Source organism: Periophthalmus magnuspinnatus, chromosome 15 (genome assembly GCF_009829125.3).
Source record: "Periophthalmus magnuspinnatus isolate fPerMag1 chromosome 15, fPerMag1.2.pri, whole genome shotgun sequence".
NCBI lineage: Eukaryota > Metazoa > Chordata > Actinopteri > Gobiiformes > Gobiidae > Periophthalmus > Periophthalmus magnuspinnatus.
This window is the reverse complement of record NC_047140.1, coordinates 31,921,661-31,945,358: the sequence shown is the minus strand read 5'-3', so window position 1 is coordinate 31,945,358 and position 23,698 is coordinate 31,921,661. Positions and strand designations below refer to the sequence as shown.

The following is a 23,698-nucleotide window of genomic DNA, read 5'->3' as shown; positions in this document are numbered from 1 at the left end:
GTGTCTGTAAATCAAGATATGAACATTAATAACAGACAAATCAGGCACCGTTGTCTGAGATCGCTCCGGCTAACGTTAGCAACAGGTTCCCTTTCAACGTTCAACAGCCTCTCTCCTGATTGGCTCTTTGGTTGCTATGATACTCAGTCAGAATTCCAAATGTGGAACTCTTCTCCAAATTCACCCTTGTAACTGCTCACTGATACCTGAGGGGGGAAAAAATAAAACTAGATGCAAATTACGTCAAAGATTAAGTATTGATTAACACTCTGCGTTTGCGTTGGTGAACTGTAAAGATCCTTAAAAGCACAGACCTCTCACTCTGACCAGGTTTTGAAGCCAATGTTTATTCCATAGCTTTTTATTAATTAAACTTATAGGAAACTAACTAATTCTGTTTTAACTCAACTTTGAATAGATAAAACTGTTTATTATTAATATAAAGTTTATTTGTTTCTTTCAGTGTGTAGCATAGATTGAACTGTATGTTGTATATTGTCCTTAAATATCTTCAGTGAGAGGTGGTTTGGTTCATCCTCCTCAGATCTGGAGTCTGCTGCTTGTACCTCGAATAGTCTTCCTTTATTTTAAGTAAACAATATACAACAAAAACACAAATGTGGCTTCACACTGTTCACTTCTGTCAAACAAACCCCATTTTCAACCCCACATTACTGCTGTTTCTGTAGGAAATGTTTGAACAAGAACCAACTTGTTTGGCCCGAGAGCCTGAACATTTCAACACTCCACGGCTTAAGTTTAGAGAAAAAGTCAACGGCGACTTTTTAAAAACTATTTACAGTCGACAACAAAACAACTGGAGCAGCAGCCAGTTTGTCAAATCCACATGTTACTTGGAAGAATGCTACTAGATACTTTGCAGTGGCATCACGCTGGGGGGTTCTATATGTATGTGTATGGCGGAATGTTCAGCAGTTACCATGGTGACACAATGCACACATTAGCAAACACTGCCACAAGTTTTTTGTTTTTTTTTTAATAGTCTGAAAACTTAAGAGTGACTCACTGAAAAACTGTTGGCTAATGCTAATGCTAGCTTGTGACTGTTATTTGAGAGGGACGTGTTTAACAGCACAAATCACCTGTTGTAGTTCAGATAAGTCAGTTCTTTATGGTCAGATTGTGTTAAATCAAAGCTCAGATTAAAGTCTAACTTGAGTAACAGCTTCAGACAGAGCAGTGCCTACAGTTAGCATCACACCCCCAGAGAATGTTGATGACAGCTTCAAAGTATCAATATTATTCTAACTGGTCTGATATTTGGCACTGATGTTCTGACTCAAAGGAAAATAGCAAACATCTGCCTCTTTAACTCTAGTACTTTTCTAACACATCCATGACAACACGGCTAATTATATGACAACACGGCTCAATGCCTCATTATTTCAAAAGTAAAAAGCAAACTGGTGAACTTATCTATACATTTAAAAATCCAAAATCCAAAGCATCAAGATATAACGTAGGACATTGTATTGCTAAAAAACACATCAGATCATCTTTATAGTTAAATGATGCTCAAAACTTCCTAAAAGACTCAAAGTACTGGATAAAAAATATTTTAAAAAGTGTTTTCCTCCCGTATTTGCAGTGTGTGTGTTTGTTGTATTAAATGTTCTTCACCACTGTCCTGTGAGTCGATGTTAAACCTTTGTCCATCCAGAAATGCTCCGTAATAACAAAGATTTCAAAAGTGCTTCTGTTTTGTTCAGTGGCAGAGGCTTAAATCTGAAAAAGAAAATAATCTCTAGTCTGCAGTTAATTTATGCAAACACAACAGAAGTTTGGACACATCCTCTCATTAAAGTTATTTTTATTTATTTTTACTACTTTCTATATTTTATATACATCTAGAAGACATCAAATATATGAAGCAAGACGTATGGAATTATGTAGAAAAGTTTAAAAAGAAAAGGGAAATTACTACTAAATGTTTTTCGATAAAGAGTGAATAATTCCATTAATCTTATTTCATATATTTGATGTTTTCAGCTTGTATGTAAAATGTATAAAGTAAAAAAAAAAAAAAAAAACTAAATAAATAAAAAAACATTGAATGAGACAGTGGTTCAGTTGGTCGTGAGTTCGTCCACTGATCTGAAGGTTGGTGGTTCGAATCCCGCTCTCGACATAAATATCATTAGTAGAGCGGTCAGATCCACTGACCCACAGGTTGGTGGTGCAATTCCAGCTCCCACAGATAAATACTGTCATTGTGTCCTTGAGCAAGATATTTTGAGTGTCTTGAAAGTTTTTGCCTGGGCTTTTTCCTGGTCGTACATGGAGACAGTGAAATGGAAATGTGTTTGTTCAACATCTGACAAACTATAGGACTGTGCGTCGTGACGTCCCTCGCTACAGAGAAGACGGTAACTTTACAAATGGAGACCTGGCAAAGGCCTAAGTGTGGATGAATCATTCACCTGCCCCAGTGACTCCACCCGTTTATTTACACTGACTCCGGCCGAATCCAACGAGCTTCAGTCTGTCCAGTTACATTAGTGCATGGAGCAGTTAGCCTGCACTGTTAGCCTCATAGACTGTATATATAAATGGACCTAGCTATCCTGCTAGCCGCCACGCTCCAAACAGGAAGTGAGCATGAACGCTCTTAGGATCCATCGACTCTCGCTCTACATGACCCTGGGGTTTTTATTTCACTATTGTGTCTGTAAATCAAGATCTGAACATTAATAACAGACAAATCAGGTCCTTCTTTCCCCGAGGTCGCTCCTGTTAGCGTTAGCAACGGGTTTGATTGACAGCGTTGCTAAGCGCCCGCTCCCTGATAAACCAGAGATGCGGGTCAGAAGGGGCGTTACCTTCAACAGCCTCGCCCTTGATTGGAATTCTGACCGTGAGTATCATAGCAACCAAAGAGCCAAATATGTTACTCGGCTCCAGATTAGCCGCTATAACTGCTTTAGCCTCGATGAGCTTCATTTGGAACCGAACGATGAGGGTGATGTCACGTTCACTTAGTCCACTCCGTCGTTGTTAGCCGTCGCTGTTAGCTGTTAGCTGTTAGTTGTTAGCAGTGTGGAGAGCTCCCAACATTCCTAGACTGCAGTTAAGGATAAACGGGGATTCACTTGAGTCGGCCTCACCCAGTCCTCCGTCGTCTTTCGTGTTATGAAACATGTTTTTGTGCTTCAGGTCTCGCTCAGACGCCAGGTCATCACTGCATGTGTAAATAAACTTAAACCACACACCACTACACCAGGGTTTGGCTAAAAACTGTCACTGTTATTAAGCTCACGCAATTTTTAAGTATCTGAGTGGAGTAAAAGGGGGAAAAAGATGAAAAAAAATCACCAATAGCCAACTTATAAATTGATAAATGAAATAATTTGACTAAATAATTCTTAAAATACCTGTGACGGGTTTTGGTCGTTTTCTAATTTTGACTTTATTTGGTGGGACAATACTAAAAAAATATAAATGATAGTTTTGCACCGATCAAGAAACAGTTTGTGAAGGAAAGTTGAAAAACGACATCATGACATCGCACTGGGAGAATTCTACACAAAAGCTGGGCACAATTTACACAAGAAACACATTTTAAACACGAGTTCAACAAAATAGATGTGTTTTCTTTTCATTTTAATTTGTCAAAAGATAACCTGGGCCAGTGTACCTTGTGGCTGCAGGTAACACTTCTGAAATTCCTTAATGTGATGTCATGATTTCCAACCAGGAAGTAAAATTTGAAACCTAAAAGTGGCCAAACTTTTGTTCCTTTTTTTAGCCAAACCTTTAATATAATGATGACGCATTAGTTTTATTGAAGCACCGCATCATTAAAATATCTTGTGTTTACATGTGTAAAATATTAGTGTCACACAGTGTTGCCGTATCGTGTGGTGTGTGTGTTTTTATCTGTGTTTTTAGTCCCTGTTCCTCGTCTTTAAACAGTCATTAATCCTGTTTGTTTGCACTGGAGTCTGAGAGATGTAGAGTAGCTCAGGGTTTATGTAAGATGTAAAGGAAAGGCCTAAGCACAAGCCCTGGGGGACGACAGCGCTCTGGACAGTCTCCTGCAAAGAAATCTCACATGTTTTGAGCTTGTGCTGTTTATGTGCTGTAGTTCATTAGCAATCAAGAGCAGATTTGTTAAAAATGCATTGATGTAGATACATGGGGGCTGGGGCTGGGGCTGTGTCACATATTCCCTCATTGGTGTTAACTCTAATGCAAGAAGTAATGCAAACGTCTGAGGAGAGCACATTACAGCCTATGGTGAGGGTGTGTTTAGGCGACACAGTGAGGTGGACACAGGCTCAGGGACAGACTGCACCATCACTGCACAAGTCCCAGGGATTTGGTCCATATTTACTCAAAATGACTTCAGCTTGAAAGAAAAATGTTCAGGCTTGTTTGAAAGTCCATCAGCGTGAGAGCCTTTTTGACTTTTTATAAATTTCCCCTGACCATCGCCTCAGTGACCAGAGACTTTCCAGATTCATTTGATGTTTCTGTCGTCAGGCCTTTCATGAACATGAAGTCTTCAAATGAAACTTGAGGCTGTGACCTCTGAGCGTTTTAGAAAACCCTGTAACACGAGGAAGGAGGAAGCAGAATATTTTCACTTTTCACAACTGTACAAAATCTGTTTAGTGTTTGTTTTATAAGAAAACTACATGTTCACACTGATGTTTCAGGCTCATTCAGTGTGGCCTTAACACTCTGCACCTTCTGTTTGTGTTTGGACGAGGCTGGATTCATAAAAACATTAAACTATAGTATTTAATCTCTAATTCTAGACATTAACCACAAACTATGCCATTGCCAGGGCATCTGCATCTTCACATTTTGAATGATTACATCACATGACCCACTCTGAATGTGCTGTGGTCGATGCTCACACTGACCCTCTGTGTTTGTCTGTTCCAGGCGTGTGGAGACCCCAAAGCCAAACCTTCTTATCTGGTGGATAAAAACCTGGAGTCTGCCGTTAAATTCATAGTGAGAAAGTTTCCTGCTGTGGAAACGCGCAATAACAACGTGAGTATGGACACGCTCATCTGCGCTTTAGACCATGTTCTGTGTGTCTGTCCTGAAACGCACTTTTATTTTGCCCTGGGACCGAACCTCATAAATGACAGAAAATCAATAATAATAATAATAATAATAATTCATATTTTAACTGTTCTTGGGATGAAAACACCAGATCGTCAGACCACAGTGTTATGGAGCCTCCTGTTTTTTCACACATAAATTATAATATTGTCTTTCTTTGGGTCAAGTGCTCGACTTAAAGCCACAGTATGTAACGTTTTAGACAAAAATAGAGTAAAATAAAATGTTTTTGCTTGGAGGAAGGCCTCCTCCTGCTTGTTTCTACAGAAACGTTTTTCTTTTGTCTATGATCTTCCACAGTGTCCCAGGTACAGTCTTTCTAAACCATTTCCATAGTATCATGCAGGTGCCGCCTTCAGAAAGTTACAAACTGTTCCTTTAAAGTCGACCTTGAGTAAAGACCTTTAAAAATAAATGTTTTTTTTTCCACATTTATGTGTTGCTTCACGTTTAAGGCTCCAGAGTAAATGGCACATGTCTCTGATCTGATCCAGTGCAGCTCTGTCGTAACTAATGATGCAATGACTTTACATTTAATATGTAAAATCTACATTTCATGTAAATATATTCATAATGTGGTGATTTATAACGTTTAAAATATATTGTAAATAGACGTGAGCTGTACAGCTGATGCACTGTAGAGTGAAGCAGTAAATACACCACATGACATCACAAACTGCAACTGAGCTCTGAAGAGACGACCTAAAGAGGCAGGAGTCAAAAATAAACCACAGACAACAACCACAGACAACAACCACAGACAACAACCACAGACAACAACCACAGACAACAACCACAGACAACAACCACAGACAACAACCACAGACAACAACCACAGACAACAACCACAGACAACAACCACAGACAACAACCACAGACAACAACCACCCACAGACAACAACCACCCACAGACAACAACCACCCACAGACAACAACCAACCACAGACAACAACCAACCACAGACAACAACCAACCACAGACAACAACCACCCACAGACAACAACCACCCACAGACAACAACCACCCACAGACAACAACCACCCACAGACAACAACCACCCACAGACAACAACCACCCACAGACAACAACCACCCACAGACAACAACCACCCACAGACAACAACCACAGACAACAACCACAGACAACAACCACAGACAACAACCAACCACAGACAACAACCAACCACAGACAACAACCAACCACAGACAACAACCAACCACAGACAACAACCAACCACAGACAACAACCAACCACAGACAACAACCAACCACAGACAACAACCAACCACAGACAACAACAAACCACAGACAAAAAAAAATCACAGACAACTCCACTGGTTTCCTCATGAATAACACACCTGAACTTTATCTGAGTTTGAGCTAAAACGGGACATTAAAACTGTAAAGTATAAAGTATTTGTCTGTGTGCGTCTGTGTGTGTCTGTGTGTAGCTGCTGTGTGACTATGTGTGCGCATGTGTGTGTGTCTGCGTGTGTCTGTGTGCGTGAATTTGTGTGTGTGTGCGTCAGCGTGTGTCTGTGCCTCTGCGTGTATGTGTGTGTGTGTCTGTGTGTATGTGTTTGTGTGTGTGTCTGCGTGTGTCTGTGTGCGTGAATTTGTGTGTGTGTGTCTGCGTGTGTCTGTGCCTCTGCGTGTGTGTGTGTCTGCGTGTATGTGTTTGTGTGTGTGTCTGTATGTGTGTGTGCGTCTGTGTGTGTGTCTGTGCGCGTCTGTGTGTGCGTCTGTATGTGTGTGTGTGTGTGTCTGTATGTGTTGGGGTGTGTCTGTATGTGGGTGTGTGTGTGCGCGCGTCGGTATGTGTTTGTGTGTGTGTGTCTGCGTGTATGTGTTTGTGTGTGTGTCTGTATGTGTGTGTGTCTGTGTGTGCGTCTGTATGTGTGTGTGTCTGTGTGTGTGTCTGCTGAAGCGCTGGCTGGCTCTGACCTGAAGTGTGCAGATTGTCTCACATTATTATTATCTGCTGTTTTTGTTTGTTTGTGTTTTGCATGACGCTAACATGACGCTAACATGACGCTAACATGATGCTTGTACCGGACATGTGCTTTTTGGTAAGTTTGTATTTGAGTTCCTAAAGTATTTTTCTTTTAAGCTCCATCCCTGTGGCTTTTGGCTTTGCTCTGCTTCCTCTGGGTTTCTTTGTCTCTCATTGGCCGTGTGCCGTGTGCTTGGTTTAGTCCCATAGACTAGAAAGGTCAAAGGTGAGTGGGGCGTCTGAATGACCTCGTCTCTGTGGGCAGTTTAGTAGATCACGTTCACTATAAGAATGTGTGAGTTTATCTTTTCGGGTCTTTTTGAACCCTTCTTTTCTTTTTTTCTACAGATTCACAAAGTAAAACAAAAACAGAGAAGGAGTGGATCAGTGAAATCTGCACATTTACACCAATAAAAGTCAAAAAACGCATAAAAATGAAGAAAAAACGTGTCTGTCAGTGTGACCGTAACAAAGATGTGAAATTATATACTCAGATGTGACTTATATTCCACATATACGTCTGCTCCCTGCCAAACCAGCGGTGCGGCAGAAAAGGGGCGTTACCTTCCACAGCCTCGCTCCTGATTGGCTCTTTGGTTGCTATGATACTGGCGCTGCAATCCCAGATGTGTAACTCTGCTCCAGATTAGCCTCTGTAACTGCTCTAGCCTCGATGAGCTTCATTTGACTGGAGCTAAACACTGTGGGTGACGTCACACTCGCTTTGTTTTTATTTTTACTACGTTCTCCATTTTATAAACACACAGAACACATCAAATACATGAAGTAAGAAATATTGAATGATGTAGTAAAGAAAAAAGTTAAATAACTCCTAAATATTTTGTGTGTCCACCCTTTGATTAGTAGAGCTATGTACCTTTTTTCTTTTCTACATAATTCCATATATCTTACTTCATATATTTGATGTCTTGTGTTTTGCATATAAAACGTAGCAAAAATAAAGACGTAAAAATAAAGATATAAAAAAACACTGAATTGTTCCACTGCTCCCTGAGTCTCTGCTTTTGTTGGGACGCTCCACAGATCTGTGTAAAGCTCAGATCGTCTTGTACACTCTGTGATCTGTTCATCACTGACTCCTCATCATTGCAGCGCTGCGTTCACTGATCTGAAACTCACTGTTGTGTTTGGCCTTTCAACAGCAACAGTTGGCCCAGCTCCAGAAGGAGAAGTCTGAGATTCTGAAGAACTTGGCGCTTTACTATTTCACCTTTGTGGATGTGATGGAGTTCAAAGTAAGAACACACAGAGGAGCATGTTACTGTTTTTATCGCTGTGGTGTGTGTGTGTCTGTGTGTGTGTGTGTCTGTGTGTGTGTCTGTGTGATTGGTGATGGTCAGCCGGTGGTGCAGATTGACGGCATCGCTTCTGTCAGCAGAGTCGGCCCAAGTCTCCACGGCCCTGAGCAGAATCAGCCTTTGGGCCCAAAACACTTCTGAGGCAACGTTTTCATATCTGACAAAATTAAGACAACGCTGCCAACATCTCAACATGTTGTAAAAAGATGGGAAAACAGTCACAAGATCTCAGCATAAAAACACGTGATGAAGAGGGTCTGAGGGGGCTCCCCCAGAGAAATAAAAACAAATTCTAGACAGTTATTTCCTTATTTCTGGTGCATTTTATTGTGTTCCAGTTGGCTGCAGTGGGCTTACATTTATCACGTCTTTATGTTATAACATTCTCAATTGGAGCAGCCAAAGCCTGACAATAAACATCAAAATAACATGATTCTGAAGTGAGTGCATGCTGAAGCAAAGATGCACTCACTTCAGAATCATAATCCTCAAGAAGAACAAAGTAGTGACCCAAGTTATAGTCACATAAGAGAAACAGCCTGGACATCAGATTTATAATCATCAGATCATTTTGACTGAACATTAAGTCAAGCACAAAATCTGGTCACTTCACACAAAAAGATTCAGGTTTGATTTTTGAATCATGCTATTTTGATGTTTGTTGTCAGGTTTGGATGCAGAGACGAGTGACGTAAATGCACATATGAAACACTTGGCTGTCCACACCGATGCACGACTCAAAAACAAATGTAGGCAGCACATTTTTAGCTACTAGAAATAACACATCTGATCCTTTTAGAGGAATCTTCACACGAGTGTAAACACCGTTTAGTTTCTTTAAAAAAAACATTCCAATCATCATTTCCAATATAAACTGCCACTGCTGTTTAGTCTGTGTATTGGCTGTGCCGGCCCTGGCTGCCAGTCTGCCCCAGGGCAGCTGTGACTGCAGTAGAGACTGACCTGAGTCACACACTGAGTGTGGAGTGAATGAAGAATGACTAAATACAATTAGAAGATAGTGGCATTAGATACTATGTGTCTCACCTGTGCGTCTCACCTGTGCGTCTCACCTGTCTCTGTACATGTCTCCAGGACCATGTCTGCGAGCTGCTCAACACCATCGATGCCTGCCAAGTCTTCTTTGATATTGTAAGTATCTCCACACCTGAAGTAACAGCAGAGTTGTGCCACCTGGTGGACAGGGGGCAGTACTGAATCTGGTGTCACAAACATCACGATTATATCAGGATAATTATTAAAGTCCCTAATTATGATCTATACACTACTGTTTAATGCTCTAAATATAATTTTGTTGTTACTTGTGATGAGCCTTGAATCCTTTTTTATTTAATTCATATTCTTTGGTGCATTTTTAGACTGTGAACTTTGACCTCACAAAAAACTACCTTGACCTGGTGGTGACCTACACGACACTGATGATCATTCTCTCCCGGATCGAGGAGAGAAAAGCCATCATCGGACTTTACAACTACGCTCACGAGATGACACACGGCGCCAGGTGAGTCCAGCGTCTTATGAGTCTAACTCTGTGGATAAATGTAACAGAACGACGCTGCGACACGTGAACAAACGTTTACAGAACAGTGGAACTTCACCAGCCTCACGCCCTCTGAACTGTGCCACGCTAATAATGTTTGAACTGTTCTTTTGTCCGCAGTGACAGAGAGTACCCGCGCCTGGGCCAGCTCATCGTGGATTATGAAAACCCTTTGAAAAAAATGATGGAGGAGTTTGTTCCACATGGGAAGGTGAGATTACTGGACATTATAACTTTATTTTAATGTCTTCGTTTTGTCTGTTTTCCATTTTTGTGTTTTCCTGTAGCACCACTCATTGTTTGAATTGTAGATAAATAAAAAACAAGACCTATATATTTCACCAGGCAAATGAAACCTCAGCTTTTTGGACAAACTGAGACAAACTGAGTGACCTGACACTGGGGATAAACAGTGATATTTACGCATTACACATAGTGATACTTTTAATTTAGGCATGTGCTGATACCAGAGCAGGGGCAGATTTATTTCCTTAAAACACAGTTCACTTATTCCAGAGATCCAGTCGTGTTATGTAACTGTTATTTATACTTCACATCACGACTGAACAGTTTTGGATGAAGAAAAAGTCAGACATTATCAGACGTTTTAAGCCAAAATCAGCCTGTAAATCGTGTGACTACGTCCAATATCGGCTGAAACGATCCAGTGAATGTTTCAGTATCGGTGTCAGTATTTGAAACCAGTATCGTATCGGCGCGTCCCTGTCTCTGACTCCGCCTCCTCTGCTCCAGTCTCTGTCGGACGCCCTGATCAGTCTACAGATGGTCTATCCACGACGGAACCTTTCAGCTGATCAGTGGAGGAACGCTCAGCTGCTGTCGCTCATCTCGGCGCCGTCCACCATGTTGAATCCCGCCCAGTCCGACACGGTGAGTCTGTGGCGATCTCTTAGGTCTGTCGTAACACGTTTTAAAGCACGACATATCACGACAGAGATACACGATAGTCTCAATAAACCAACTTTTAAATGGAAAGTCTCATTAAATAAAACTGAGCTGCAACAAATAACAGCCACAGAAGTGATTTATTCTACTCTCTGCAGCTCAAATCTCATATTATTACGTTAAAATGTCAAAAAACTTCCCCAATTTTGCAAAGAAAAGTCCCCACAATAAACACTGAGCCCCAAATAAATTGTCCCAGCTTCATTTACTGAACGAGAAGTCGCTGATCGGCCCCTGTCACTCAAAATCCACACTTCTCACTCTGGTTTTCTCGAATTTCAGATGCCCTGTGAATATCTGTCATTGGATGCGATGGAAAAGTGGATTGTCTGTAAGTAAAATAGTTTAAAGTGTGAACAACATGTTTGGATCATTCTCTCATTTTGACATGAAGTAGAGTTTGATTGTCGAGTTCCACACCGTTAGCTCCTTTTGCCTTTAGTTCAGTAATAGATCAGCAACTCCAGGACTGAAATGATCCGATTCTAGAAATGAAGGTGTGTGGAGTTTAAAAACACAAAGTCTTTTCAGTTTGAGAGAAGAATTCAGCCTAAATATACAGGGTTTGTGTGTTAAACATGTGTGAATGAAACAAAACACAACTCCAGGAAACATTAGCACATCAGTGTATTATGGGCCTTTAGTCTGTTTCTCATCGTTTCTGTTTTTGTGCAGTCGGCTTCATCTTGTGCCACTCGGTGCTGAACAGTGACACGGCGGCGCTCTCTCTGTGGAAACTGGCTTTGCAGAGCTCCACGTGTCTGTGTCTGTTCAGAGATGAGGTCTTCCACATCCATAAGGCTGCAGAGGACCTGTTTGTCAACATCCGAGGGTAATTATTATTCCAGATATTTTATTTTTTGAGTAAAACTAGCTGGTTCTTCAGAGGAATATCTCTATTAACAGATAGATGTTTCCTTGTCTCATAAATAAGCCAATGCAAATGCCACAATCTACATTTGATGACGTCTGTGTCGTCCTTCAGTCGTCCAGGTGTGATCCACAGCAAAAGACAAAGTTTAAATCTGTCAACTGGACAAATCGTTGGACCATTTCTTTTCTCTGGCTAAGATCTGAAGCTCACGGTCTTCAAGACACTGACCACTCCTTTGAAGAGAGTGATGTTCAGATCTGAGCCAGAGAAAAGAAATGTTTGAGAGGAGAGTTAAAGAAGATATTTTTGTTAGGCCTCATTCCTGTTTAAGGAAAGATTGTCTTTCCTGAGACATCACCTGTCCCCCGTCTATAACTCGATCCTCAGACCCAAAACAAAGAGGACAATAGCAGGTCGTTAAGGGTTGAATTGGGTGGTTTCAGTTGAAACTGGAGACAATAGGTGTTTCCAGTTTCAGTGTAGTTAGCCCCTCCCCTCAGATATAAGGCAGTGTCCAGCAGTAATCTGTCCAGAACTGAAGAAGAGACTTGGACGAGCAGCCAAACGTCTTCAGTCCTACGACAGTTTGTCCAGTTGACAGATTTAAACTTGGTCTTGTGTATACGTTTGATAATAATACAGTCTGAGTTACTCTTGTACAGCAGGTTTCCAGACGCTCAGAGTCTTTACATTATTCTTTCACTCCACACTTGGTGATGGTAAGATACTTGTAGCTGTAGCTGCCCTGGGACAGACTGACAGAAGCGAGGCTGCCAATCTGCAGCACGGGCCCCGCCGACCATCACCAGCTCTCACTCAAGCACCACTTTCATATTAGGCAATGTGTGTCAAGTGTCTTGCCTAAGGACACAGCAGACACTCTGTGTAACTTCAGAGATCAGGCTTTTATGAGGAGGATTGGCCTTGATATTAATATTACTCCCTCCCAGACTCATCCTATGTAGACCTGTCCCAACACGGGGACATCACAACCATTTAAAATACTTTAAAATGTTTGCACCCTCATGTTCAGCAGGTTAAATATCGATTATTGTCTTTACGTCCTTTTGTAACTCATACTACCTCAGTTTGGTCTGGACTCATGTGGAACAGAGTGGACAACTCTTTCATTAAAGACAAATTCTCTTCTTCTTTTTAAAGCTACAACAAACGAATCAATGACATCAGAGAGTGCAAAGAACAGGCCCTGTCCCACGCGTAAGTTTCACTCTGTTCTTTCTACACTTTGGCGTTTTCTTCCTTCTCCTCCTTCCATAGTTTCATCTTCTTTCATTTCTCCTTCTTTCCTGATGGTTTTATGTTCATGTCCTGCAGAGGCTCCATGCACAGAGAGAGGCGTAAGTTTCTCCGATCGGCCCTGAAGGAGCTCGCCACTGTCCTCGCCGACCAACCCGGACTCCTGGGGCCAAAGGTACGGCTTTGTTTCAAACTACATCACATCATTCTATAAGTCGGTCATATTTAATACAGATGGGAGGAGCTAAAGTGAGTCTGGGTCAAAGGCAGATGCTCTAATACAGTGAGATCTAATAAAAAATATGAGGATGACAGGTTGGATTATATATTTTACAGTTAAGATCATTATATTTAAGATGTTACAAAAATGTTTACATTTTTTCCCAGATTGGCCATTTTTTTAGTTTTCAAATTGTTCTTCCTGGTGTAAATCATGACAATTCCATAACTGTTCCATGTGGTCTGTGCCAAAACTCCTCTGAGCAATATTTAAAAGGTGTTTTCTTTTAATGTCATTTGTCAAATTATGATTTCTGTGTAGATTAAAGTATCAAATCTTTCCTGCGTGTAAATCATGTCAAACATTTGGACAGAATTCTCCCAGTGTTTGAAGCTCCAGACTCTGTTTAGCTCCAAATGACGGGAAATGGACAGTTTAGAGTAAAACATCTACTTCCTGTAATTTTTTGTTTGAACTTTTCTTCACAATCTGCTTCTTGATTGAAGCTATAATTTATGTTTAGAACTGGTTTTATCCAGCACTGTGATGACGTTTCCGGTGATGTCAGCTCCATTGGACACCACAGTTTTCTAACACAGAATTCAGCAGATTTGTTTCTGTTTTTGGTTTTAGATGAATATTTAAAATGTGTAAATTATAACGTAATGATCCATGAGTGTCAGAGATTCGAGCTGATATGTCCAGACTGACTCACTCGTCTCATCCACTCGTCCTGTAGACTTCAGCTGTTGATTCTCTGGTTATTCCTGTTCCATTCACTCTTCTGTTGTTACTTTCAGGCTCTGTTTGTGTTCATGGCCTTGTCGTTTGCTCGTGATGAGATCATTTGGCTGCTTCGACATGCAGACAATATCCAGAAGAAAAGCACAGATGACTTCATAGACAAGTATGGACCTCACACTGGTCTGGACGCAGCGGGGGGTTAGTTTCATGTTTTTAATCACCGTTTTCTGCCGTTTCCTTTTGTTGCGGTGGACAGGCACATCGCAGAGTTGATTTTCTACATGGAGGAACTTCGAGCTCACGTCCGGAAATACGGCCCCGTCATGCAGCGCTACTACGTGCAGTATCTGTCGGGGTTTGACGCTGTGGTGCTCAACGAACTGGTCCAGGTAAAGTTTATTTGACTGAGAAGAAAAGCCACAGAGTCAAAAGTGTCATCACAGCTAAGAAGTGCAACTGTTTATGGGCCAGGTGAGTTTAGTTTAGTTTAGTCTTTATTTAAGGGACAATGTACAGAGATATTAAGCATAAAACAGAGATGTTCTGCACCAGATTATAGCTAAGTAGATAATTTTTTTTACAGTAATTACAATAATAATAAAAAACAGATAAGAACTTATAGTTTCTCTGCACATTCGCACGCCTCAGTCATTCATCCAGTTCAGACTCTGACACACACACATTACCACACTTAAAATACATCACACACTTTACATATTACATTTAAAACACAATAAAAAACTCAGTGCTGGCAAGTGTAATTGTCCCAAAGCCGTTTTATTAGTTCTGAGGAGGATGTAGTTTGGTTTGTGGTCGTTCTTATTTCAGGTTGGAGGTTGTTCCGTTGTTTTATTGCGTTGTAGGAGAAGGCTGTTTGTGCAAAAGCAGTTTTCCGTTTTGGGATGTTACATTGTCCGGTGGTGGAGGCTCGTGTGGTTCTGGAGGAGACGGTGGATGCGCTGGACCAAGTGTCTGACGGTGTAGGGGCTGGATTATTTAGTACTTTGTGGACCAGCCGGAGAGACGCTTGCTTTTGTAAATTGTCCAAGTTCAACAGTTTATATTTCTGTAGGATGTGGCAGTGGTGGTGGCGTCAAGGTTTTCTGTTTGTGACCAGCAGAGTTTACAGTAATGGAACCGGGACATAATCACGGTGTTGAAAAATGTATGTGATGCTTCCAGGGTTAATGAGTTTCTTATACTTTTGAAGGTTTTTATATCATATTTCAGGCTATGGCACATTTGTTTTACATGTTTTTTAAAATTTAGTGTAGGATCCAGTGTAATGCCAAGGTATTTATACTCAGAGACGTTTCGGATTGCTTGACCGTGCACAATGACTTTTGGAGGGACTATTTCAGATGACAGACAGGGCACAGACGGGGGGGGACAGGCAAGCAGCTTCTAAAAATAACGACAGAGGCACCTGGATGCAGAACAAAACCATTGAAGCACAAAAACACTGAAAAAGTGAACTTGTCTGTGAAACCAAACACATCTACAAACTACAGAAGTATCCACGACAAACTGGAGATAAGTGAATGAAAAAACAGGCGTCTTATACTGCAGGAAATGAGGGACATTGGACTCAGGTGCGACACTGTCAGAGCTGGTAAGACCACGCCCAGGTGGAGGAGAGACGAGGAGGGACGGGGGGAGACGAGAGGGAGAACAGCAGAAAAGAGGATCCTGATGCAAAATGATTAAAAACACGATGAGTAAAAGACTAACTAAGACCTGTGTGGACTTTGCAGAACCTGTCTGTGTGTCCTGAGGATGAGTCTATCATCATGTCTTCATTTGTCAACACTATGACGTCTCTCAGTGTTAAACAAGGTGAGTCCCCTGCACCTCCTCCTGCACCTCCTCCAGTCTGACATGGAGCCGAGCGATGATCCAAATGCGTTCTTTTACAGTGGAGGACGGAGAGGTGTTTGACTTCAGAGGCATGAGACTGGACTGGTTTAGACTGCAGGTAAACGCCTTCTCAGTGCTCTGTTCATTACTCCGCTCTGTCAAAGTGAAACTGTCTCACGTTATTGTCCTCTCCAGGCTTACACGAGCGTCTCTAAAGCGAGTCTGGGCATCGCTGACCACAAGGAGCTGGGCAAAATGATGAACACTATTATCTTCCACACTAAGATGGTGGACTCGCTCGTGGAGATGCTGGTGGAGACGTCAGACCTGTCAATCTTCTGGTAAGACGTTGCTTCATCTGATTCCTCTTTTGGCTTGTAAGCAGGTTTTAAATGGAGCAAAATGAACATTAAAGATCTAACATTTTATCTGAATCTAAAAATAATTCCATTCCGAGCTGTGATTTATTTATTTTTATTTGTGTTGTGGTTTAGTTTCTACAGCCGTGCTTTTGAAAAGATGTTCCAGCAGTGTTTGGAGCTGCCGTCTCAGAGCCGTCACTCCATCTGCTTCCCTCTGCTGTGCACACACTTCATGTCCTGCACACATGAGCTCTGTCCTGAGGAGGTGAGGCTGCTTTAAGCTCAAGCGTCTCATGTGACGGAGCTGTTCTTTCATCGTTTTATCCTTTATCCTCAGCGTCATCACATCGGGGATCGGAGCCTGTCTCTGTGTAACATGTTTCTGGATGAAATGGCTAAACAAGCTCGAAACCTGATCACAGACATCTGCACAGAGCAGTGTACTCTCAGCGACCAGGTACGAGCGCTTCACCTCTGATCAGCTTTAAATCTCAGAGTCTCTTCTGCAGCTTTGACCTGAGTTTTATAATTTTACACCAAACGCAAATGAGCTCTGAGACATAAGAGATGGTGATGTTGACATGAAGGTTCAGTTAGATTAAATGGAGTTTATGTGACGTGTGGGCTTTAGATTTCAGTCTGATGTGACGTTGTTGAGGTTAATTCACGTCTTATTTTAATAACTGCTGTATGTGATTGCTGCCCAGGGGAGAGGACGGGGGGACAAAGGGCTCTGTTGTCCCAGGCCCCAGGGTCTTAAGGGTCCAGAATCATCTCATATTAGAGACGGTGGGAGGGGCAATTGATCCTCCTGCCCTGGGCCCTCAAATTTCTGTCAACTGCCTATTGTGGATACAAAGTGGGGTTTTTTGTGTTTTTTTTTTTAGCTCCTTCCAAAGCACTGTGCGAAAACCATTAGCCAAGCAGTGAACAAAAAGAGCAAGAAGGCAACAGGAAAGAAAGGCGAGCCCGAGCGGGAGAAGCCTGGGGTCGAGAGCATGAGGAAGAACCGCCTGCTGGTCACAAAGTAATCCTCTTCCTCTTCCTCTTCCTCAAGCCAAAAAGATTTTTTTTTTTTTTTGCTGTGTCTTTAATTATTTCTCTTCGTCTGTGCAGTTTGGACAAACTCCACACTGCGCTGTCCGAGCTCTGTTTCTCCATTAACTACGTGCCAAACCTGGTGGTGTGGGAGCACACCTTCACCCCCAGAGAGTACCTGACCTCGCACCTGGAGATCCGCTTCACTAAGTAAGAATTTTATTGCAGCAAAATTGTGTCTATATAATGTATTTTATGACAAAAGTTCAAAGATTCAAGTTCAAGAAGATTTCTCAAGATTTAGGTCTATGGTTACAAGTTTAAAAGGCATTTGTTATTAATTCGGTTCAACTTTATTTCTATAACACATTTAATGTCAGCTGACCTGTGCTTCAGGAAAAAAAACAGATACACGATACATGGGAAAAGAACAATACAACACCTGTTTATCCTGTGTAGTGTTAAATACCAGGGAGAAGAGGTGTTTTCAGTCCAGTCCTAGTCTAGTTGGAGAAGCTCTCACACACGTTCTGTTCTTTGCAGGTCGATAGTGGGCATGACCATGTACAACCAGGCCACTCAGGAAATAGCCAAGCCCAGTGAGCTGCTGACCAGTGTGCGAGCGTACATGACCGTGCTCCAGTCCATCGAGAACTACGTGACCATCGACATCACCAGAGTCTTCAACAACGTCCTGCTGCAGCAAACCCAGCACCTGGACAGTCACGGAGAGCCCACCATCACCAGCCTCTACACCAACTGGTACGACTGAGCACGTGTGTGACCCCTGCTCCCCTGAACACACGAGGTTAAATCTGTGAATGTGATTACAAATATAAGAACAAATATAAGAACATAAGAACACAACCTCCTACACAGTTTATTATGTTTGTCATTCACGGCATTTCACTCATATAAAATTAGAAAAGAGCTCAACAAATGAGACTGTATCCCCGTTTGCATCAAATCGTTCGAGCGCATAATGAGACGACGCTCCTGTCATGACACTGATAATCCAATCCAACTTTATTTCTAATGCACTTTAAAAACAACAGTTTGACCAGAGTGCAGGACACAACAGGCACTTTAAAAACACAGATAAATGACAGACATACAAATAAATAACTACAAACTGTACACTATAAAAGTCAACATATCAATCAAAAGCTAAAGAGAAAAAGTGCGTTTTAAGAGCTGATTTAAAAGTAGATAGTGACTCAGCCTGTCTAAGGTGCAGCGTTCCACAGTTTAGGACCAGCCACAGAGAAGGTCCCCTCGAAGTTTCCTCCTCATTTTTGGGACGACTAACAGTAAAAGATCTGCAGACCTGAGCGAGCAGGAGCAGAGGGATGAAGCAGGTCGGACAGATATTGTGCAGCGAGGCCGTGGAGGCATTTAAAGACAAATAAAATAATTTTAAAATCAATACGATAAGAGACAGGAACCAATGTAGGGACATCAAAACAGGTGTAATGTGTTCCCGTTTTTTTGTACCAGTTAAAAGACGAGCAGCTGCGTTTTGAACAAGTTGGAGACGTGCGAGAGAAGTTTGGTTCAGACCAGTATAAAGAGCATTACAATAATCCAAACGATTGGTGATAAAAGCATGAATTAAAATCTCAAAATGATGCTGTGACAGGACAGGTTTGACTTTCGTGATGATCCTACAGAGGGCGCACTGTGCACCGTGGTTTGGTTTGGCCAGAGACTCACTTTATTTAGCCGTTTGCTGCTCACATTTCTGTCATGTTTAAAACTTAGCCTCTTGTTTAAACTGTAATAATTCTACAGATAAGTTTTAGTAAAGGTTAAAGCTGCTGAAGATAAAACGACCTCTGAAGTCAAACGCTCCCTGAGTTACTTTCTGATACAGATTAGACAGAGCGGATGTGTCTCTGGGCTCATCATTCACTGACCATCATCATCTCTGGAAGATTTTGGGCCGACAACAACCAGGGCTCTAAATGTGATATTTGACGTTTCCACCTTGTGTTACTTATGCAAATCTTCAAACTGTGCATTAAAAATAAGGAGGTGGAAACACAGCTGCTGTAAATAAGATCATTCTCAGCCTCAGATGGTTCAGAGAGTCAGAGTCATGTTGAATTTATGCGTCAAGAGAAAGATTTATGTGATGAAAATGCAGCACAGAAGTTGATTATTGAAATACTTTAAAGGTCCTATGTTCTGTAAAACTGACACTTGTGAACTTCATGTTATAATGTTACTTCATCAAAAACAGACTAATAATAAAGAATTAAATGTGTGAATGAAACAAAACACAACTCCAGGTCTGTTTATGACGAGGAAACATTAGAACAGATCATAAAATGACTCAATACGAGCCCTTTAAGTGACCTTTACCCTCTGGACACAAAATGGAGGATGTTCTGAATCACTGTGTTTTTTTAAAGGTACTTGGAGACTTTACTGCGTCAGGTCAGTAACGGACACATCGCCTACTTTCCCGCCATGAAGGCCTTTGTGAATCTGCCCACGGAAAACGAACTCACCTTCAACGCAGAGGAGTATTCAGACATCTCTGGTAAGAGGAGAGCCTCCAGCTCAAACATGCACCTCCTTCACATCTTCACATCCTTCACCTCCTTATTTTCTCACATCATTCATATCCTCCTCACCTCCTCCTCTCCTCCTCCTCACCTCCTCCTCTCTTTCTCTTCTCAGAGATGCGTTCCTTGTCCGAGCTCCTGGGGCCGTACGGGATGAAGTTCCTGAGTGAAAGTCTCATGTGGCACATCTCGTCTCAAGTGGCTGAGCTGAAGGTCTGAAGCACAAGCACACAAACACACAAGCACAAGCACAAGCACAAGCACAGACACAGACACAACAGTTAAAGTTTGGACACATGCCCGGTCAGAGTTTTTTTTCTTTACTACATTTTATAAACAGACATCGAATATATGACGTAAGAAATATGGAAAAAGGTCAAGAAATGTGGCCATTTTTGTATTTCTAATCTAAAACAAGAGTCATTTTGAGTTTATTTTTTGTTTGCTACGTTCTATATATATATATCCATAGTTTTGATGCATCAGTGAGAATCTGAGATGGAAATAACCACAGAAATAAAGATGAAACTATCAGGGGATGTGTCCAAACGTCGGATCGGTCGTGTATAAGACTCATGTGTATTTTAAATGATCATAACTTTGTCTTTCTCGATGAATCTGTAGAAACTTGTGGTGGAGAACATGGAGGTGTTGACCCAAATGAGGACCAGCTTTGACAAACCAGAGCACATGGCTGCACTGTTTAAGAAACTCACATGTAAGTGTCAGAATCACCTGGTAATGTGAGTGAAACTTAATACGTTTAGTTCAATATTATCAAAAATGCCAGACTCAGTAGAAGCTCCTCCAGCCGCGATGATAATATAGAGGATTTTATCAAGATGGAATCAGATTTAGTTTGCAGTAAGATACATTTGTCTTTTGAAAACATTTGTATTGGTTGTTGGAGCTCAGCCTGTTACTGTCATGGAGTTATGAGATGAAACTACTTTTTATGGGTCAGTTTCATCATCGTGTTACTTCTTCTTTGCACTACTGGGACATTTTTTTTGTCTGTGTGATGAGATTTAATGTAAAGAGTTGAGTTAATAACTTGTCTGACTCATTACAGACTCAAACTAATGACTAAACTGTTTAATTCTGCTGTTTATTATCGCAGCTCATGATTTTGAACAATATTGTAGCTTTAGAATGGTTTTTGTGGTTTAAATCTGCTCTTGGGGTTTTGTCAGTGGCGTAAATTAGTTTCAATATCATCGTTTATGGTCTATATTTACTTCAGCGATATATATAATTTCAGAATGTATAAGGTCGATATGGAGCTCACCTGAACTAAAGCACAGGACAGAGTTTAAGCTTTTCACCTCGACGATCAAGTCCTGGTTAAAAACAAAAAGCTCCGACCTATAAATATTGTTTTCTGTGTGTGTGTGTTTGTAAATCTATTTTTAAAGATGTGCTTTTAAACAGTTTTGTGTATGAAAAGCCAAAGCAGGGACAGGAGTTAGTCGTGGCATTAGCTCCAGGGCCCGTAGACTTTGTCCATTGATCCAGAAGTTGGTGGTTTGAATCCCGCTCTTGAAAGAAACACCATTAGTAGAACGATCAGACCCACAGACTGGAGTTATGATTCTAGTTCCCTCACGTCTGCATTGTCCCTGTCCAGTAAATACATAAATAAACCCGTGCTGTGTGTTTTTTTTCCAGCTGTGGACAGTGTTTTGAAGAGAATGACCATCATCGGGGTCATTCTGTCGTTCCGTTCTTTGGCTCAGGAGGCGCTCAGAGACGTAAGGCGCACGCAGCTTTTTCAGATGGATTCAAACTCTTTATTTTGTCCAAACTCAAACATGTTTCTGTTTCAGGTCTTATCCTGCCACATTCCTTTCCTGGTCAGTTCAGTGGAAGATTTCAAAGACCACATTCCAAGAGAAACAGACATGAAGGTAAAAAACAGGACTTTTGTGTGTTTAAATCAGTCTTTTTGAGCTCGTGTCTCTGTGGTTCTCATCTCTGTGGATCATTCTGTTATAATTTACACATTTTAAATCACAACATTCATCTAAAACGACTTCATAAAACAAACAAATCCTTAGAAAGTCCGAGCTTTAGAAAACTGCGGTGTCCAGTGAGAGCTGACGTCGCCGTAAACGTCATCACAAAATTAAAATGTTCTTTTCCGCAGACACTTTGTTAATTCAAACACTGACAAACTAAAAAGTAAATGTCTAAACTGGTGTGGATGTGCAGGTGGCCATGAACGTGTACGAGCTCTCCTCTGCCGCCGGCCTGCCCTGTGAGATCGACCCGGCCCTGGTGGTGGCGCTGTCGTCACAGAAGAGCGGTAAAGACCCTCCTGGCGCTAAAACCGGACCCTGGTCTGTGTGTAAATCCGCTCAGGATCGTGTTTTACTTGCAGAGAACATCAGCCCCGAGGAGGAGTATAAGATCGCGTGTCTGCTCATGGTGTTTGTGGCGGTGTCTCTCCCGACTTTGGCGAGCAACGTCATGTCCCAGTACAGCCCGGCCATCGAAGGTGAGGTTCAACTGTGGACTGTTTATATAAATGGACAGGGCTAACCCGCTAGCGCCGCGTTCAAACAGGAAGTGCTCGCGGACACACTTCAGCTCCATCGACCCCAGTTCACTCTCTGTGTAAAAACTGTCCTCTCTCTCTGCACCTGCTGCTTCAGACTCGTCACTTTGGTCTTAAATGTTCAGATTAACACGTCACAGTCTCCTGAAAACCTGATTTTAAACCTGAAGTGGATTTTGCCGTGAAATGGTTCGTCCTGTTGCTAATTATGATTATGGCCTGATCCAAAAGTAGAACCGTTTGAACTGAGCCGAACACGTGACTCTAAAGGGCAGGAAAGAGCGTTATTGACCTCCAGTGTTATGATGATGATGATGATGATGATGATGATGTCACAGAACACTTCTCTACTGCCCCCTACAGGCCACTGCAACAACATCCACTGTTTGGCCAAAGCCATTAACCAGATCGCAGCGGCGCTTTTCACCATCCACAAGGGGAGCATCGAGGACCGACTTAAGGAGTTTCTAGCGGTAAAACTGTAAAAAATCAGTAAAAACTTTAATTACAAAAATAGGAACATTACACTTAAAGGTGCACTATGTAACTTTTCTGGTGGAGGGTCTGCCTCGTGTGTGGTGTTACACTTATCTGTCGAGAGAAACAAGCAGGTGGCATCATCAGCCCACGATACAGGATTAGATCTGTGGAAAGGCGAGCCCATTCAGAATGAGAATGCATGTTTTCTGCAAATACTTAGAATAAATGCAAAATCAATCAGTTTAATGCCGTGTGTAACATTCAAGGCAATGCAGCTGGTGAACACCCTCCTGAAAAAGTTACAGTGTCCCTTTAGTGAGTCTCATGCACCTCTGACAGTTAAACACATTTTTTATTTAATACAACTTAAGGCTACTTCTTTGTGTTCACTCTGGGGGTGTTCTACATGTATGTGTATGGCTGAATGTTTAAAAGTTACCATGGTGACACAAAGCACACAAAGAAAAGATACAAAATGGATTCAAACGGCACCTGTCCAGGAGCCTGTGGTCAGTCTGAGCTCGTGGTCCTGGTTAAGAGTTTGATTTTACACAAAAAGGTGAGACTCACTGAGAAGCTGTAGGCTAATGCTAATGCTAATGCTAGCTTGTTATTTGAGAGAGACTCGTTTAACAGCACAAACTCCATCACACCCCCAGAGAACGTGGATGACATCAGCTGCGAAGTATCAATAACATGTTTTTCTGTGTTCAGTTGGCCTCCTCGAGTCTACTGAAGATTGGCCAAGAGACGGACAAAATGACCACACGGAACCGAGAGTCTGTTTATCTGCTGCTGGACATG

At 41.7% G+C, this 23,698-nt stretch overlaps 1 protein-coding gene across 3 annotated transcripts in view; it reads left to right on the top strand.

Moving 5' to 3' along the window:
* Nucleotides 1-23,698, top strand: part of nckap1 (NCK-associated protein 1) — a 33,271-nt gene that overhangs the window by 7,437 nt on the left and 2,136 nt on the right. The window contains exons 2-30 of one of the 3 annotated variants that reach the window (XM_033980024.2): nt 4,912-5,022; nt 8,259-8,345; nt 9,504-9,560; nt 9,788-9,930; nt 10,090-10,180; nt 10,723-10,860; nt 11,218-11,266; nt 11,611-11,767; nt 12,971-13,027; nt 13,145-13,241; nt 14,087-14,193; nt 14,287-14,419; nt 15,785-15,866; nt 15,947-16,005; nt 16,083-16,228; nt 16,382-16,514; nt 16,587-16,706; nt 17,137-17,276; nt 17,366-17,497; nt 17,831-18,049; nt 19,702-19,832; nt 19,973-20,070; nt 20,482-20,575; nt 21,526-21,608; nt 21,684-21,764; nt 22,069-22,162; nt 22,238-22,354; nt 22,778-22,887; nt 23,609-23,698. In XM_033980024.2, coding sequence (XP_033835915.1) covers nt 4,912-5,022; nt 8,259-8,345; nt 9,504-9,560; nt 9,788-9,930; nt 10,090-10,180; nt 10,723-10,860; nt 11,218-11,266; nt 11,611-11,767; nt 12,971-13,027; nt 13,145-13,241; nt 14,087-14,193; nt 14,287-14,419; nt 15,785-15,866; nt 15,947-16,005; nt 16,083-16,228; nt 16,382-16,514; nt 16,587-16,706; nt 17,137-17,276; nt 17,366-17,497; nt 17,831-18,049; nt 19,702-19,832; nt 19,973-20,070; nt 20,482-20,575; nt 21,526-21,608; nt 21,684-21,764; nt 22,069-22,162; nt 22,238-22,354; nt 22,778-22,887; nt 23,609-23,698 — 3,156 coding nt within the window. Of the gene's footprint in view, nt 1-4,911; nt 5,023-7,103; nt 7,166-8,252; nt 8,346-9,503; nt 9,561-9,787; nt 9,931-10,089; nt 10,181-10,722; nt 10,861-11,217; nt 11,267-11,610; nt 11,768-12,970; nt 13,028-13,144; nt 13,242-14,086; nt 14,194-14,286; nt 14,420-15,784; nt 15,867-15,946; nt 16,006-16,082; nt 16,229-16,381; nt 16,515-16,586; nt 16,707-17,136; nt 17,277-17,365; nt 17,498-17,830; nt 18,050-19,701; nt 19,833-19,972; nt 20,071-20,481; nt 20,576-21,525; nt 21,609-21,683; nt 21,765-22,068; nt 22,163-22,237; nt 22,355-22,777; nt 22,888-23,608 lie in introns of those variants that run through there. The other 2 variants (XM_033980023.2, XM_055227081.1) reach the window with 2 other exon arrangements.